The sequence below is a fragment of the Xiphophorus couchianus genome, chromosome 1 (assembly GCF_001444195.1).
Source record: "Xiphophorus couchianus chromosome 1, X_couchianus-1.0, whole genome shotgun sequence".
NCBI lineage: Eukaryota > Metazoa > Chordata > Actinopteri > Cyprinodontiformes > Poeciliidae > Xiphophorus > Xiphophorus couchianus.
In genome coordinates, this window is record NC_040228.1 from 1,002,161 (window position 1) to 1,018,602 (window position 16,442).

The 16,442-nt window shown below is 42.3% G+C and overlaps 1 protein-coding gene and 1 long non-coding RNA gene across 11 annotated transcripts in view; one reads left to right on the forward strand and one right to left on the reverse strand.

The window, feature by feature from the left end:
* agrn (agrin) overlaps positions 1-3,600 on the forward strand; it is a 440,494-nt gene extending 436,894 nt beyond the window's left edge. For all 10 annotated transcript variants that reach the window (XM_028022576.1, XM_028022603.1, XM_028022587.1 and 7 more), the window contains one exon: positions 1,079-3,600. In XM_028022576.1, coding sequence (XP_027878377.1) covers positions 1,079-1,239 — 161 coding nt within the window. In that variant the 3' untranslated portion in view covers positions 1,240-3,600. The remainder of the gene's footprint in view (positions 1-1,078) is intronic.
* A 3,933-nt stretch (positions 3,601-7,533) lies between these two features.
* Positions 7,534-9,110, reverse strand: LOC114148033 (uncharacterized). Its single transcript, XR_003596183.1, has 2 exons — positions 7,799-9,110; positions 7,534-7,595 (listed from the first exon to the last, which is right to left on the reverse strand). It is a non-coding gene; the product is annotated as an uncharacterized LOC114148033 (long non-coding RNA).
* Positions 9,111-16,442: the final 7,332 nt, after the last annotated feature.

Below are 16,442 nucleotides of genomic sequence, written 5' to 3' on the forward strand. Positions count from 1 at the left end.
TGTTAATATTTTCCTAAAAACAAGCAACCCTTAGCCTGGAAGGAGTTGGGGGGGGGGGGGGGGGGAGCAAAGCATGGCGGCCGCCAGGCTTATAATATACTGGGGGAAACCCTGTGTATGTGTGTGTGTGTACACTTCTGTCATAGTACCCCCAAGAATAGCTTTGGTCATAGCTTTGTTTTCTGTAGCTGCTATTCAGTTTTTTTTGCTTTGATTTGAGAAATAAACTGTCAGCCTGTCATGTCCGTCAGCGGTGCCTTCGTGTGAAACATCAAACACTGAGACGCAACCTGACAAACCCAGCGCTCGCTCGCTCTGGCTGTTTGGCGCAATGTTTCAGGGAATTTTCAGCTTTAATTTGTTCACAGATCCAATCCCACATCCTGCCAGGATCGCTGCATGAGTTTTACACCAGATCAGTTTACTAATGACACGTGATGAAACACTGCAGACGTCTGAAGCTCTGAATAGAGACTAAAATAACCTGTGGGGTTCCACTTTCTCTTATCTATAACCTCTATAACAAGTTAAAGCCAGAAAACATGAACTGGTCACTCTAATTTAAAGTTATGTATACTGTTGGGATAAATGTTCCTTAGCCAGGTTAAACACACACATTTTCAGCAAACTTCTATAATTCCTGTTGGATTATGGTTGAAGCACTTAATCAGAAATCATGGAGCTCATCACCATTGGTTAGTTTTCTCACATTAATCTGTATTTCAGTCCACTAAGCAGTTGATGTTGGAGTCATTCCAGGAGCTCAGTGTTACCCATTATCCACTTCAGAACCAGTTTTGGTGTATTTGGGATTATTTTCCTATTGGTTCTGTCCCAGTTTCAATAATCTGACCTGAGCTGTAACCTAAAGGCAATGAATGATGAGTCCAATCACCACCGCAACCAAAAATTTGGTTAATTGATAAAAATTGATTTATTACCTAATTCTACCTTAAGAAAAGACATATTCCAACGCATCATTAGGTTCTGATGTTTACTCTGAGGGTCCTCAGCATGTCCTGGTCGGTGTGTGTTGCTGTGTGTGTCTGTGTGTTCATGTCCCTCCGTTCCTCGTCAGGCGGCCTGGAGGTGCTGGGCGTGGCGCGCCGGCTGCCCAAGGCCTACAGCACCGGCTTCGTTGGCTGCATCAAGGACGTGGTGGTGGACGGGGTGGACGTCCACCTGGTGGAGGACGCCTTGAACAGCCCCAAAATACTTCACTGCTCCACCGCCAAATAACCGGGAAGAGAGCGAGCACTGCGAGACCGGAGTAAACAAAACAAGAAACCCTCCCTCCATAACGCCCATGTCTCCTGCTGTAATTATTTTCTATTTTTGTATACTTTTCATCACTTTTTATATGGGGAAATAATGAAATATGTTTTTAATTTGTGTTGGAATTCTTTTTGCCATTTTCTTCTGCATCTCCACTACACTTTATTTTTTTCTTCCTTTTACATATATTTGTGGAAAAAAGCTATTTTCATTGTATTGATTTAGTTGTTACCTTAAAAGCAACATGTTTTGTTTTTAATTTCTCATTACTTGAACACGGTTCTGATCTCTGGCTGCTGCCTTGTCTTGGTGCCGTCTCTACCAGACACATTCCCTCCATGGCCCTTACATCTTTATGTATTCCCTGTTCAGAGCCGCAGCACCGTATGCATAGGCTCTACCCTGGTATTATTCAGCCCGCTATATTTTCCTAATGAAATATCAACCAAGCTGTTACAGTGACTAAGTGCACTGTCCGGCCACTCCATCGACTCCCATCTCACAGCTACAAAGAAAGAAATAAAAGATAAACCCGCTCTCCAGTCGACTCTCATCAGAGCCTTTAGTTTTTGAAATATGACTAACAACAGCGCCGACGTGATGAGAGAGCTCTGCGTCCCACAATGACTCTCATTTCATTAACCATGAATCATAGATACCCATAAATGTTATAAATATAGACTTCTATATATAAATAATACCTAAGACTGTGAATATGTAAGATGGGTTCTCTTCTGAGACTTGTGCTTTTCATGTACTGTTGTGCGTTCTGTTCTACAATCAGCAGATGAACTAATGTTGACCACTATAAATGCATGCACTTCTGCAGTGTTGGTTAGAATCTGGATTTTTTGGGGTTTTTTTATTGACACTGTTTCTAAAAAAAATAATAATTTCAGAAAAGTGTATTTTATTTCTTATGATTGCAGAAAGTACAGGATTGGGATTATGCTTTAAGGTTGTGTTTTTTTTGTTTGTTTGTTTTTGGTCTTTGGTGTTTTGTTTTGTTTATTGGGAGCTGTTAGATTTTGCAGGAACTCGATGAGTTGTTACCGGATCTAACCTTAAGGAGGCGCTAAAAGCAAAGGCTGAAGAAGAAGGACAGAGAGGTGAAACAAGGGGAGAGAAACAACTCCTGGGAATATCCTGTAAAATAATCAGCTGTTGTCACTAAAAGACACAGAGAGAAATTAAAAAAGAAAACAAACTCCCCTAACTCTGCTTGGGACTCGATTCATTTTCTTTTTGTAATTCCGAGAACATTCCTTGAGGAACAGATTTTAGCTTCGGCTGTTGAGTGAGAGAAGTGAGAGAAGCTGGTACGTTCTGAAGCCATAACAGCCGCAAAAACGGACAAGAACACCCACAATCCCGCAGAACTCTGCGCGTTAGCATAGCAAGGCAACGGACTGTTGCAACATGGAGCCGAATGCAATAAACTGAGCTGACTGACTTAAAGACACTTGTTTTGATATGAGAACCTTGGCAATATTCTGAGACTAAAATCATGCCTGTTTGTGACTGAGTATCAAAAGGTCTTCTACTGTTTTTATCTTCTCACTTCTGTTTCTCCTTGAAATCATCAGGCCACTTGTTTTTTCTTTGTTGTTTTTTTTTTTTGTACAGCCCCCGCGGTTTTAAAAGTGTAAATTAAGCAAAAGTGTGATATGTGGAGTTTTCTGTTTTAGTAATATACACTGGAGCCATGTCTGACTTGTCTATACACTTATGGATTGATATACTTCGACGTGGGAGCGATGTCATCACCCTGAATTTTAGAGTTGTGTTGTGTGTGTCCACGCTCGGGGAAACCCCTTTCTGCTGTCCCAAGACTGGGTTTTATTTTTAACAAGCTAGATCTTTGAATCAAACCCAAATGGGTTGCTTCTGTATGGCTTTGGTGGAAACTGAATTGCCTTAAAAACAACCTGCCACCTTAGCTGTTAGCAGGGAATGAAGACATCACCCCATCTTACCGTTTCCTTACATTTAGCCAGTGTATTAGCCTCATTCCAATAATGTAAATGGAGTAATACATAATGATAATATTAGTAATAATCCCCAAACAAAAAAAGATCCCAGAGGGTTTCTGCAAAAATGTTTTTTTAATCTATTTACTGTGTTTTGGATCTGTTTTCTGTTCCTTATTTATGTCTCCATGTGGATTCTCCTCCATGTCTGACCTCTGTAAACTACTGTTTGACTGTGCAGACCTCGTCAGCGGGCAGCACAGCGAGTAAGAGTGGCATGACCTGAACATTACTAACTTTATGACCTTTGTCTTGTGTTCCTACCACCATGAAATAAAAATGTCAACCAGATCCACCTCTTTCTCCTTCCTCGTCTTTAATTGGAGTTTCCCAATGTCTCATTTTAAGATATTAACGGTGGGTCTTGATTAAAATTTTCAATCAAGTTAATTCCAGGGTCTGTAATTAATCACAAATAATCATATTTTTATTGAAAACCATTGACAAAATATGCAACATTTTCAATTCAATCTAAGTTTAGCATTTTACAGTGCTATTATTTAAATTTCAAGTGACTCACGAACCCCTGATTGAACCTCTTTGGAAAAATACTTGTTTAGAAATGTGGTTGGTGGGCGCTGACATTAGCTTTGCTGACATTAGGGCTCACAGGCTAACTTTTTTTTCACAATTTAGAAAACACAGTAGTCTTTTCCAGTTTTCCATCAGATTGTTTTTTGGCCGTTGGCCTAGCGATGCGACTTTGGTGTCCATCGGTTTGTGGAAGCCATTGGTCCGTTAGATTTACGGGCGTACTAGAAACACTGACCTTTTGTACATAAAAAAAAAGCAATTAATTGCGTTAATTAATCAATTTTGAGTGCCTTAAAATTAATTTAATTAATAGAAGAAGAAACATGTTTAATAAATTTGGATTAGATGTAGACAGACAACTGTCTTGTAGCTTCTATCTTCCTCTATCTCTTTTAGCCTCTTTTAACTGCTTACATGCAGTTAAAAGCAGTTAAAAGACTGCAGTGGTGTTTTGATAACTTACGTTATGTTAATTTTCACTTTGATATTAAATGGGTTTTTGTATTTGTAAAAACAAAATGTTGATCATGATTCATTTGTGTTACAGAAACTTCAGTCCCAACTATCTCAGTATATTTTTGTGTAGCAATAATTTACATATGAATCAACCTTAATTGAGTTTCATTATTTTCATTTAGCCTCTAATTTATCCACATGCAAACTGGAAGACAACTGCAAACCAACTCTTCAGGTTCTAGTGGATAAGAAATTGAATCATTAGTTTGATGTTTATGAGAAACTTATAAACAGGTATAGTCTGACAGAGATTTTGACAACCTTTCCTGTGTTTATTTCCTAATATATAAATCAAATACGGCAAGCTCTCATGCTTCCTACAGAGCTGCCCGAAATGATATGAGCATTGCTTTCAACATTTCCACTCAACTTTCCGATTTCATGAGATATTACTTTCATGCAAATGACATAGAAGGACACAATTTATGTGTTGTTAGTTAAATCTTGATGAGATGTTTCTTATGAAGCAGTTAGAAACCCTGGCTTCAGTCTGATTAAAGGCACATCCAGGAATTAAAACCAGAACGGCTGGAGCTTAATTCAGGGAAATGAAGTTTCCAGGAAAGGCTGAAAGTTAGCTGAAATGGAGTTTAGCTGAAATGAGCGTTTTTGATGACGAGGTTTCAAAGACAGAAAGAAACCTGGAAAAACCCAAAAAGCTCTGAGGTAGCTAGAATGTTTGAAGGAATCTCAAGCAATGCAGTTTGCTGGAATGTCAAAGAACAGTTCATGAATTATTCACCACATCTTCTGTAGGAGAAACCTCAGGAAAACCTTGAGCTGGAGCATCAAACCTCCATCAGTGACAGAAGAAGTTAGTTTGTATGTAAAGTGTCCTGACACGGCTTTGTAAATAAACAAACCAGCGATCTGACGCTGCTGGCTGGAAACGCCTCAGTTTCATTTTGCTAATGTTTCCTACAACTCTGGATGAAAGTGAACTCTGGTCCATTTAATCTACAGTGCAGGTCATAAGTTTACATACAGTCACAATCAGCCTGTACGTCAAGTTTACTATGAGCATTTCCTCTAATTTATATGGAGTCTAACAGACACATAAAGACTTAACATGTACTTTCTAACCCAGTAACATTTGGATAGAGGTCTCTTACTTTGTGTGTTTTTCTATATTTTTTAGCCAACAACTTTCAGGCATAATTCTGAATGGACATTTGATTATATTTGTAACAAATACAGTTTAGTTTATTTCAGTTGGTACATGTCTTATTGTGGAATCAGTTTTTAAGTGTATTTCACACATTTTCTACTGCAAAAACACAAAATTTCACCAAGTATTTTTGGTCTGGTTTCTAGGTCAAATGTCTTAGTACACTTATTTTAAAACAAAACTAACTTACAAGTAACTTTTCAGATACAGGAGTTTGTTTTAAGTCAAGTCCTTGATTTTGATTTAAAAAGTGAAAGATTGTTTCACTTATGGGGAAAACGTCTTGTTACAAGTGAAATAATCTCCCTTGTGAACGAGACCTCTTTCAAAAGAGAATTCACAAAAAATCGGACTTTTGTTCCTGAGTCTTCATTTTCTATCTCAAAGTAATTTGGTGTACAATCAGTCCAGCCTGGAAAAATACCTCTCATTAAATAAATCACTGAACAAACAAAATTAATGTGATGTTCACAACAGTGACAGTTTAAGCTTCTTCATTGAAAATGCTAAAGTTGTCCAGTTTCATCAATCTTCACCTAAAGCCTCCAACCAGATGTCCGTCTTTTTGTCATTTTTATGGACGGGAAATTTAAAAAACCTCTTGAGACACAAAGGGTCAAAGGTCACGGCCCAACATAGCAAACCCCTACAGGGTGAAGGGACCATCCTGCTTTCAGTTTTCCTGTGGGGAAGCAAGTCTTTGTGTTTCAGAGTCCCAGACTCAACAGGACGTCGGTGTGTAAGGTGATAAAACCCAACCCTTCACTCCGCCTTCTGATTCCTGCACTTCACTCCACAACTCATCAAAATCACCCAAGAAGGTTTTTAATAACCAAGTGGCTCAGTGTTGGTTTACTCCTCACTTCACGTCCAAACATCTTTTAGAGAATATGTTACTGCAACATTTAGGAAGCAGGTTTTTAGAGTGGGTTAATGGATTTAAGTGTGTTATCAAGTTAAATAGGACTTTCTAACCCTTCAAAAATCATGTGCAGCAAACAAATCAATAAACAAAAAAACTTTATACTGCAGGCTTGATGTTCCTCCATGGAGCATTTTGCCATTAGCATCAGATTGAGTCGCTCTCTATCGACCTTAAAGCCTTCACAGAATGTGAAACATGAACTGAAAATACAGCATGAAGTTGAAAACCAAAAAGGAGATTTTGTGAATACAGTTTGAGGCGACTTTGTTCAAGCTGCATCACAATATTGGTTTTGTTGCTCACAAGAATAAATTCTGACCAATCAATCAATTCACTAGAGTAAAGCTACTTCTGGTTGCCAGGACAACGTTATTTTAAGACCTCAGGCCTGTTATTAAACATTCTGGAGGTAGTACAGCCAAGTGAATATTTTGATGATCGAATTTTGAGGCTGTTTCTAGTCATTGACATGACTCTAAAAAGTTCATATTAATACAAATTCTGATTCATGGTTGAACAGAAAAGTCAAAGTCAACTCCACTAACAGTGAAAAAATTAATGTCATGCATAAAAGATTGTAATATTTTATTTTGTCATCTCCCTTACTAGTGGTGTTTTCCTCAAGTATGAATACATCATAGATATAAGCACAAAAATCATGTGCTAGATTAAATAAAGTCCATCCTGTTCAACCGACTTCCCTTTAGCGCTGAAGAAAAGCATCTCTACAGCAGTTGCTACAGCTGTTAAACAGAAGGTGGCGGCGCCCAAAATGGCTGCGGCTGCATGGGGTCTCGACAACTTGCGAGTATTTGAGCAAAATACACCGCCTAAAACGCTACAAACTTTGCATCTGTAACAGATGTGGAAAGGAATAGTACTCTGCGTTGGGTTTTTTTTTTTATTTCCTATAAGACAGTGGAACACACTCAGCACCAGGTATGATAGACGATCACTGTCACAGTCCAGCAGCTCCGTTAGGCAGCCTCTGCCTTTTTTATAGATTAACAACAAATGGACTAAAGAAAAGTAAAATCTTGCACAAATCAACATCAAACCACAAAATAAATCTGTGTATCCATTACATACCTATAAGACAGTGGAACACACTCAGCACCAGGTATGATAGACGATCACTGTCACAGTCCTGCGGCCCAACAAACACATTTTGGAGGGAAACTTTATACAAACTTAATAAACGTAACAAATTAACTTTAACCAACACCAAAGTTTGTTTTAAAAACACTTGCACAGTTAACCTTATATTTTTGCAGAACAAAAGCTGTGAAAACTATTTTTAACAATATAAACATTATTAAAAGTGAGAGGTAGCTTTAGCACGCGTCTTACCAGCAGCTCCGTTAGGCAGCCTCTGCCTGGCTGCTGCAGCTACGTCACTGAACATTGCTTTGTGCAACACTAATAACGTTTCCCCCAAAACAATATTTACATTAGGAACCAAAAACAAAAGCAGTCAAAACAGAAATAGCCATGTCAGCAGACATGTTAATTCGACAAAATAGAAATAAAAATGTTTTGGGAAGGTTAATAAATTAATAAATAAATAAAATTAACTCAGCTACATACTCCCCCCTGAACTTCTCAAAACAGTTACAAGTCAGATCAGAAGCCTCATACAAGATAACATCAGCTAAGCGTAGCTATATTTCTCTGATAATCACTATGCAACCAAGGGTTTCCATATTTCAATAGAAAGTGACATTAAGGAGTTGGCCAGACTTTTAATGTCCACTTTGCATAAGAATGTGCCGTCTACACATTCTCAACTTGATTACCAAATAACTGTTATCTTGACACACAGAATGACAATAACAAAATAAGCTTTCATGTCCGTAATGAACAGGAATATCCCAAAATGAACAATAATCTGTTACTTGAACAGGGTTTTAGCTAACCCACCAACCATAAAACCTCCTTGTTTAGTTTTCTGTGTCATGTTCTGAATCAACCTATTCACTGGTTTCACTACCCTGCCCACTCTGGTCTTAATTTGATCCATGGGTGCGGTTACTGTCAGTGTGTCAGTGTCAACAACTTTCACAATAGTTTTCCTTGCAGGGACTTGATCTTGAGACTGACTGCTGCTTGTGTCCAGTTGTCCTCCAGTAGTGTCATTCTGTCCATTGTCCTTATCTGCCAGAGGAACGCTGAATGGACCCTCTGCTGCTTCTCCAAGACAACCATCTGATCCAGTCTTAACACTTAATATTCCATTGTAGTCACTTGTCAGTGGCTTAGCAATGGGGGGCTCAGGATCAGCAAGAGGAACTGGAGGGGAATCAAGGGCTGTGTGCCCTACTTCTGAGAAGTTCTCCAATGGGGTGACCTCTGCAACCCAGCTAGCAGTGCGCTCGGATTTGTGAAGTTTAAGTTCCTCCAAAAACAGACTTCCATCGCCCTCTTCCTTCTCTTGGGACTCCTGACCAACACTGGAGAAGGAAGGCTCTGTGTCATGATCCACATGTATTGGCAGGAAACTGGCTTGCAAGAGCAAATTTCTATGAACCACTTTTTCATGTCCGTTGTCGGGGTTTCTAATGCGGTAGGTGTGACATCTTGAATCCTTCGAAATTACTGTGTACAGAGTCGACTCCCACCTATCAGCAAGTTTTCTGCGCCCACGTTCACCTCTGTTGGCCAAGAGATCACCCTCTTCGATGGCAGCACCTTTCACACCCTTATTGTAGAGGTCGGCCTGCCGCTGTTGTTTTGCGCTGGCATGAACTTGAGCAACACGAAGGGCCTCCTTGAGATCATCTCTCATCCTTTTAACATAACTGTCATAGTCTGTGATCTCGTTGTCTCTTTCCACACTGTGGAACATAACATCCACTGGCAATCTAGGAACCCGACCATACATAAGGAAGAATGGGGCATAGCCGGTCGACTCATGAGCAGTACAGTTGTAAGCGAAGGTTAGTGTTTGCAGCATCTGAGGCCACTTCTGCTTTTCTCTGGGAGGCAATGATCTAATCATGTTTCCTAGAGTCCGGTTAAACCTCTCAGTGTGACCATTCCCCATAGGATGGTAGGGTGTTGTTCTGGACTTCTTCACACCTGATATCTGAAGTAGCTCTTGGATAAGTTGGCTCTCAAAATTCGCACCCTGGTCCGAATGTATTCTCTGCGGGAAGCCATATACACAAAAGTACTTATCCCACAGCTGACGTGCGACTTGTTTTGCGGACTGGTCTGAACACTTGAAGGCATGAGCCATCTTAGTGAAGTGGTCTGTCACCACCAACACGTCCACACTCTTCCCGTTAGAGTCTTCTGCAGACCAGAAGTCCAGACAAACTAGCTCCAAAGGGCCTGTGGTTTTGATGCTTTCGAGCTGTGCTCTTCCCTCAGGCTCCAATGTCTTACTAACAACACAACGCTTACAACATTTTACATAGTCTCTGACGTCTCGTTCCATTTCGATCCAAAAGAACCTTTGTCTTGAAAGGTATAAAGTTCTACTCTGACCCTGGTGGCCAGCATTATCATGCACACCATTGAGAACTTGGCTGATCAAAGAGGAGGGCGTCATGTACTGATGTTGCTTTTTCCCTGTTAATGGGTCTTTGCAAACTCTGTACAGGATGTCATCGTGCATCTTCAGTTTTTCCCACTGTTTTAAGAGTTTGAGCACCTTCAGATGCAACCCAGCTCTCTCTCGTCTTGATGGTCGTCTCCCTCGGCTGACAAATGGGATGACTTGGGACAGGACAGGATCAGTCCTCTGACTATCATGAAGCTCTTGAAGTGAAAAAACAGGCAGAGGGTCTTCACCTGGCTGGGTCAACTTCTCCAGATCCTGGGCCAGCCATGAAACCACTCTCTGCTTGGAACCTTCATCCCACTCCATATGACCGGCCAGTACTGCAGACACTTCACAGTCAGATAGGGACTGATTTTCCAGCTCATTCAATGGGGCTGCATGATGAATGTTTTGGTGGTTGACACCAATCCTGAATGTTTCCTGAATTAAAGCTTCTTGAACTTGTTGCGACTCCCCCACAAGGTCAGCATATGGCTCATTCAAAATCCGCTGACAGACACGATCCTGGGCAAAGGGCTTTCTGCTGAGAGCATCAGCAACTATGTTTTTACTGCCAGGTATATATTTGATGCTGAAGTTGTATGGTGCTAACTTGGCAACCCACCGTTGCTCACATGCATCAAGTTTGGGTTTTGTGAGGATGTATGTCAGGGGATTATTGTCAGTCCAGACTGTGAAAGTATGCCCTTTTAGCCAGTGACTGAATTTATCGCAAACAGCCCACTTCAACGCCAGAAACTCAAGGCGATGAGCAGGGTAGTTACTTTGAGCACGCGTTAGAGCTTTACTGGCAAAGGCAATGGGTCGTGCTCTACTTTCACCCTCCTGGACCTGAGACAAAACAGCCCCCAACCCATCCTGAGAGGCATCTGTAGACAGAATGAAAGGGTGACTGAAATCAGGGTGTACGAGCACCACAGTCTCCAACAGTGCATTTTTTAGTTCTTCAAATGCACAGTGATGTTCCTCTTTCCAGTCATTTGGATGTAATTTCTTAAATGCTGCAGCACCCCGTCCATTCATTTTTCTTCCCTTGGGTGCGGCTGTCAAACTGAACAATGGTTTGGCAATGCGTGAACAGTCTGGTATAAACTGCTGATAATACATCACCATCCCCAAAAATGACTTAATCTTTTTTTGTGAGGGTGTGACACCATCCTCCATCATCAAATCAGACTCTGTCATAGCAACAACTGCTTGGACTTTATCGGGATCGGTTGACACACCATTTTCACCCACAACATGCCCCAAAAACTTCACACTCCTCCTGAATAGTTTGCACTTCTTGGGGGCCAGTTTCAAGCCATGGACATGCAGCCTGCTGAAGACAATCTCGAGCCTCCTCAGAGCTTCTGCCTCATCAGGAGCATATACAAGCAAATCGTCCAAATAACAAAGCAGCGTCAAGAAGTTCTGATCACCAAAGATGTTCATCATGAGGCACATGAAGTCAGCAGGACTGTTGCAGAGGCCCTGAGGTAGCCTGTTAAACTCATACAGACCCGTGGGTGTGGTGAAGGCTGTTAGTTTTTTATCCTCCTCAGCCATGGCGATGTTATAAAAACCAGAAGTGAGATCCATGGCACAGAATATGGCACTGCCACCCAAAGCTGTCAAGCAGTCTGATTGATGCGGCAGCGGGTGAGCATCCTTAACTGTGCGAGCATTTAGCCAGCGATAGTCCACACAGACCCTTAGATCTCCATTCTTCTTCCACACCAGCACTACAGGAGACGCCCACTCACTGTTGGATTTGCGAATGATCTCCCGTTCTTCCATTTCTGTGAGAACTTGCCGCAGCTTGTGATATTGCCCTGGTGGAACACGTCGATATGGAAGCCTGAATGGTCGATCATCTGAAAGGCGGATACGATGGACAAAATCTTTGGCCAGCCCACAATCAAGTTTGCCTCTTGAAAAGATGCCTTCATATTTCTGAATCAGCTGCAACAGTTCTGACTTCCAATAATCAGACACCTCACAAGAGTCAATGTCCAGAACTTCCAGCCCTAAGTCACTCAGGGTGTTGCGGAAGCTGGTGCAGGGAGAGTCAGACCTGATTGTTTCGTCATTCTTCACTGTCTGACTGTTAATACTGACTTTTGCATCTAACACCTGCTCAGGAGTCACATCCAGGTCTTCAAGGGCTATACAGGTGGACACCTCTGCTACTTTGGTACGACGCTTTAATGTGATGGCCTTATCAGAGGTGTTTAGGATTCGCACTGGGACCCACCTGTCACCATTCATGGAGGCCACCGATCTACAGACAATAATGTCTTTTTTATGGATCTGTGTTTTGGCTGATGGCTCAACCAGAATGGCACTGCCCTCGGAGAGAGGCGAACTTTTAGGAAATCTGCCCCAAATCAAATGTTCTTGCTTTGGGAGAAGAGTGACTGCCTGCACCAGTTCAGCTGTTCCAATAAAATCTGGGATTACATCACCTCTCCATCTCTCAATACCAGACAGCATCCTAAGAAACTGTATTACTTCTGGTGGTTGGGCAGACTCTGGTTTACACATGACTTGCCAAAAGTGAGGGGACTGCTTGAACTGGTTTAGAAGGTGTTTGATGACATTTGTGCCCAGAATTAGCTGATCTTTCTGCCCAGGGACCACTAGAGCTGGAACACTAAATACACAGCCATATACTTCCATTTTCAATTCATGGGTGCATTTGGGTTTTACCTGAACTCCTCCACAGCCTACAAGAACAATATCATTATGGTTAGAGTCGGGTTGGGATGCAAACCCTGCATTCTTAAGAAGTTGTTCAGCTTCTGCACTGATAGTGCAGGCCATGGAGCCAGTGTCTAAAAGGGCTTGCAATGACACTTTATCCTCAACCTGTGCATCAGTGTAAAAGAGGCTGTCAGCCTTTTCTAGTCTGGATATGTTTTGAAACAGCACAGAAGTATTAGATGGAGCAGATTTCAAACTTTCTGCATACACAGATTGTATATCTTCTTTTGAGGTGAGGGACCCATCATACTCACTCACACAGTGCCCTCCCAAGTGTGAGTGGCTTAGTTTCCCTGGTCAGCTGAGCCTCCAACTCGCTGAGAATCTGTGATTTTTGGACAGTTTCTTCGCTGGTGTCCAATCTCGAGACAGGCCAGGCATCTTCTCTCTCTCATGCAGTGTGTTCTTGTAGAGTGGTTACCGTTGCCACATACTTGACATGGAGAAGACCGACTGGGAGGGAAAAACTGAAGCTGAGTATCACCAACGGGTTGGGCAGTACGTTCTAATACTCTTTCAAGCATAGTTAACACCCGTTCCAGAGCACCTGACTCTGCAGTACGATCATTCGAGCTGGGAAAACTGACAGGAGTAATTTTGACAGTGTTCACTTGCCTATGTTCTACTTCAGGCTCTGAGTGGTCAAGTGCTGCTGTTGCAGTAGCAATCTGGAGAACTTTTGCTTTTGCCGCAGTTGCCTGTGGTCTCTTCACTTGCTGCTCTCTTTGATGTTCATCAATGGCCTCCTGCACCTCAGTGAGTGTCCACTTAGTGGTGGGCTTACACTTGAAAACACAGGCAAGACTCGGATCAGGACAATTTCTGATGAACATCATTGCTATCTCTGCATCCATTTTATTCAGGCTGCTCCCTTGATCTTTCAAGTGTCTGTCAGCATTTTCAGCAGCTGTGTTAAGTCTAACCCAGTAGTCCACTGGTGTCTCATTTGCTGTTGGCTGAGTAGCATAGAAATCAGCCAATGGTAAGCAAGACCCAGGAATGTCACTGAAATAGCGCCTCAGAATGTTATAGACTGCCTCAGGGTTTACAGGTGTGGTAGAAGGGCTACTCTTTAGTCCAATCTTTACAATGCTCTTTGCTTTGCCAAGCAGGTGGTTCAGGATTTCGTCTGTTTTTTCCTCAGCTGAGAATCCTTTCTTACGCAGGTAGACCTCCATCACTTCTATCCACTCATGAACAGAGATCCTATCATCACCATCACCACGATAGATAGGGGGTTCTCTAATGTCTGGTTTCACCACCAGGCTCATTTTTGTGAGATCAATAACGGTGTTGGATGTCTCATTCTGCACACACTGTGATGGTGGAGTCTTCTCTGGAGTGGGGTGAGACCCACTGTGTAACAAACGGCTGGTAATGGCCTCACCTATTTGGCTCCCTATTTCACCAATGAGGTCTCGTAACTGTTGCATGGTGTTTTCATTATTAGTTACAGGGGTGGAAAACTGGGGCTCCAGCGGAGGAATTTCAAATATCCCCTCTGCTTCTGATGAACCCTCATCAATCACTTGAGTACTACTCTGGGCTAACAGCCCTCTGCCACGTCCAACTACTGGCGTGAAAATATTAAATGTACTATGACCTCTGCCTGCCATATTTCACACAGTACAAAAGCAGTAATGTAAAAAAGTTAACCAAAAGGGTTCCACAGTTCACAAAAAAATGGCTTTGACAAAACTAATATAGAGATTTTAGTAGTTGATTTAAGTCTCTGTATTCAGAAAAACAATCGTAACCTCGACAGTAATGAACAGGATCCACAGGTCGACCAGCTTGATGACGTCGGCTTCACTAGCACACAGTTGAACCCTCGGCGGTCGGCAGCGGCTAACCAATGGATCCGGGTCACGGCACCAGAAGTAACAGATGTGGAAAGGAATAGTACTCTGCGTTGGGTTTTTTTTTATTTCCTATAAGACAGTGGAACACACTCAGCACCAGGTATGATAGACGATCACTGTCACAGTCCAGCAGCTCCGTTAGGCAGCCTCTGCCTTTTTTATAGATTAACAACAAATGGACTAAAGAAAAGTAAAATCTTGCACAAATCAACATCAAACCACAAAATAAATCTGTGTATCCATTACATACCTATAAGACAGTGGAACACACTCAGCACCAGGTATGATAGACGATCACTGTCACAGTCCTGCGGCCCAACAAACACATTTTGGAGGGAAACTTTATACAAACTTAATAAACGTAACAAATTAACTTTAACCAACACCAAAGTTTGTTTTAAAAACACTTGCACAGTTAACCTTATATTTTTGCAGAACAAAAGCTGTGAAAACTATTTTTAACAATATAAACATTATTAAAAGTGAGAGGTAGCTTTAGCACGCGTCTTACCAGCAGCTCCGTTAGGCAGCCTCTGCCTGGCTGCTGCAGCTACGTCACTGAACATTGCTTTGTGCAACACTAATAACGTTTCCCCCAAAACAATATTTACATTAGGAACCAAAAACAAAAGCAGTCAAAACAGAAATAGCCATGTCAGCAGACATGTTAATTCGACAAAATAGAAATAAAAATGTTTTGGGAAGGTTAATAAATTAATAAATAAATAAAATTAACTCAGCTACACATCCACTCAGTAAGTTAGCATATGAACGCAAGCGTCTGCTGGAATTACGATCATCAAGTGATTTTGGACTCATAAATACGACTACTCTGGAGTGTTTACGTGATCTCGGAGTGCTACGGAGGCAAGACCCAGCGGCCCACAGCGCAGCGGACTCGCCTAGCAGCACTAGCCGGAGGAGGAGAAAGCGAAGGCGGTGCGACCGGCAGCGGAAGCGCGGCTGTCGAAGTGGACTAACAGCTAAGCTAAACGCTAACCCCCACAGATCGCCGCTTCTGTCCATCTTCCTCTCCAACGTCCGCTCTCTGGACAACAAAATAAACCATCTGCAACTAGAACTGTCTTCAAAGAGAGAGCTGAGGAACTGCTGCGCTCTTATTCTGACAGAGACATGGCTCAACTCGTCCATACCGGACAACGTTGTTAGCCTGGAGGGGCTCGCTACATTCCGCGCAGACAGTAGCAGCGCTCTCAGCGGTAAAACCCCAGGAGGGGGGCTGTGTATCTACATCAACAACAACTGGTGTAAAAATGCCATGACTGTCGCCAGTTACTGCTCCCCAGACATCGAGCTTCTGACTGTTAACTGCAGACCATTCTACCTGCCCAGGGAGTTTACTGTTGTTAGCATCACTGCTGTGTATGTGCCCCCCAGTGCTAACACTAAAGAGGCTGTGAGTGTTCACTACCGGACCGTAGTGAGTTGCAATCCTCACACACAGAGGGCGTTTTCATCATTGCTGGGGATTTTAACCATGAAGACTGTTCTCCCTCACTTCAACCAGTATGTGGATTTTCCAACCAGGGGAGGAAATACTCTAGACTTGGCCTACACCAACATCAAAGAAGCATTCAGAGCAGCCCCCCGCCCCCACCTTGGCTCTTCAGACCACCTATCTGTTATGCTAATTCCTGCATACAAGCCCCTGCTGATCAGAACAAAACCTACAGTGAGGCAGGTGAGAGTGTGGACTGAGGGGGCCATGGAGGCACTCCAGGACTGTTTTGAGTGCTCTGACTGGGAGATGTTCAAGGCAGCAGCCACTTACAACGACCAGATCAACATCGATGAGTACGCC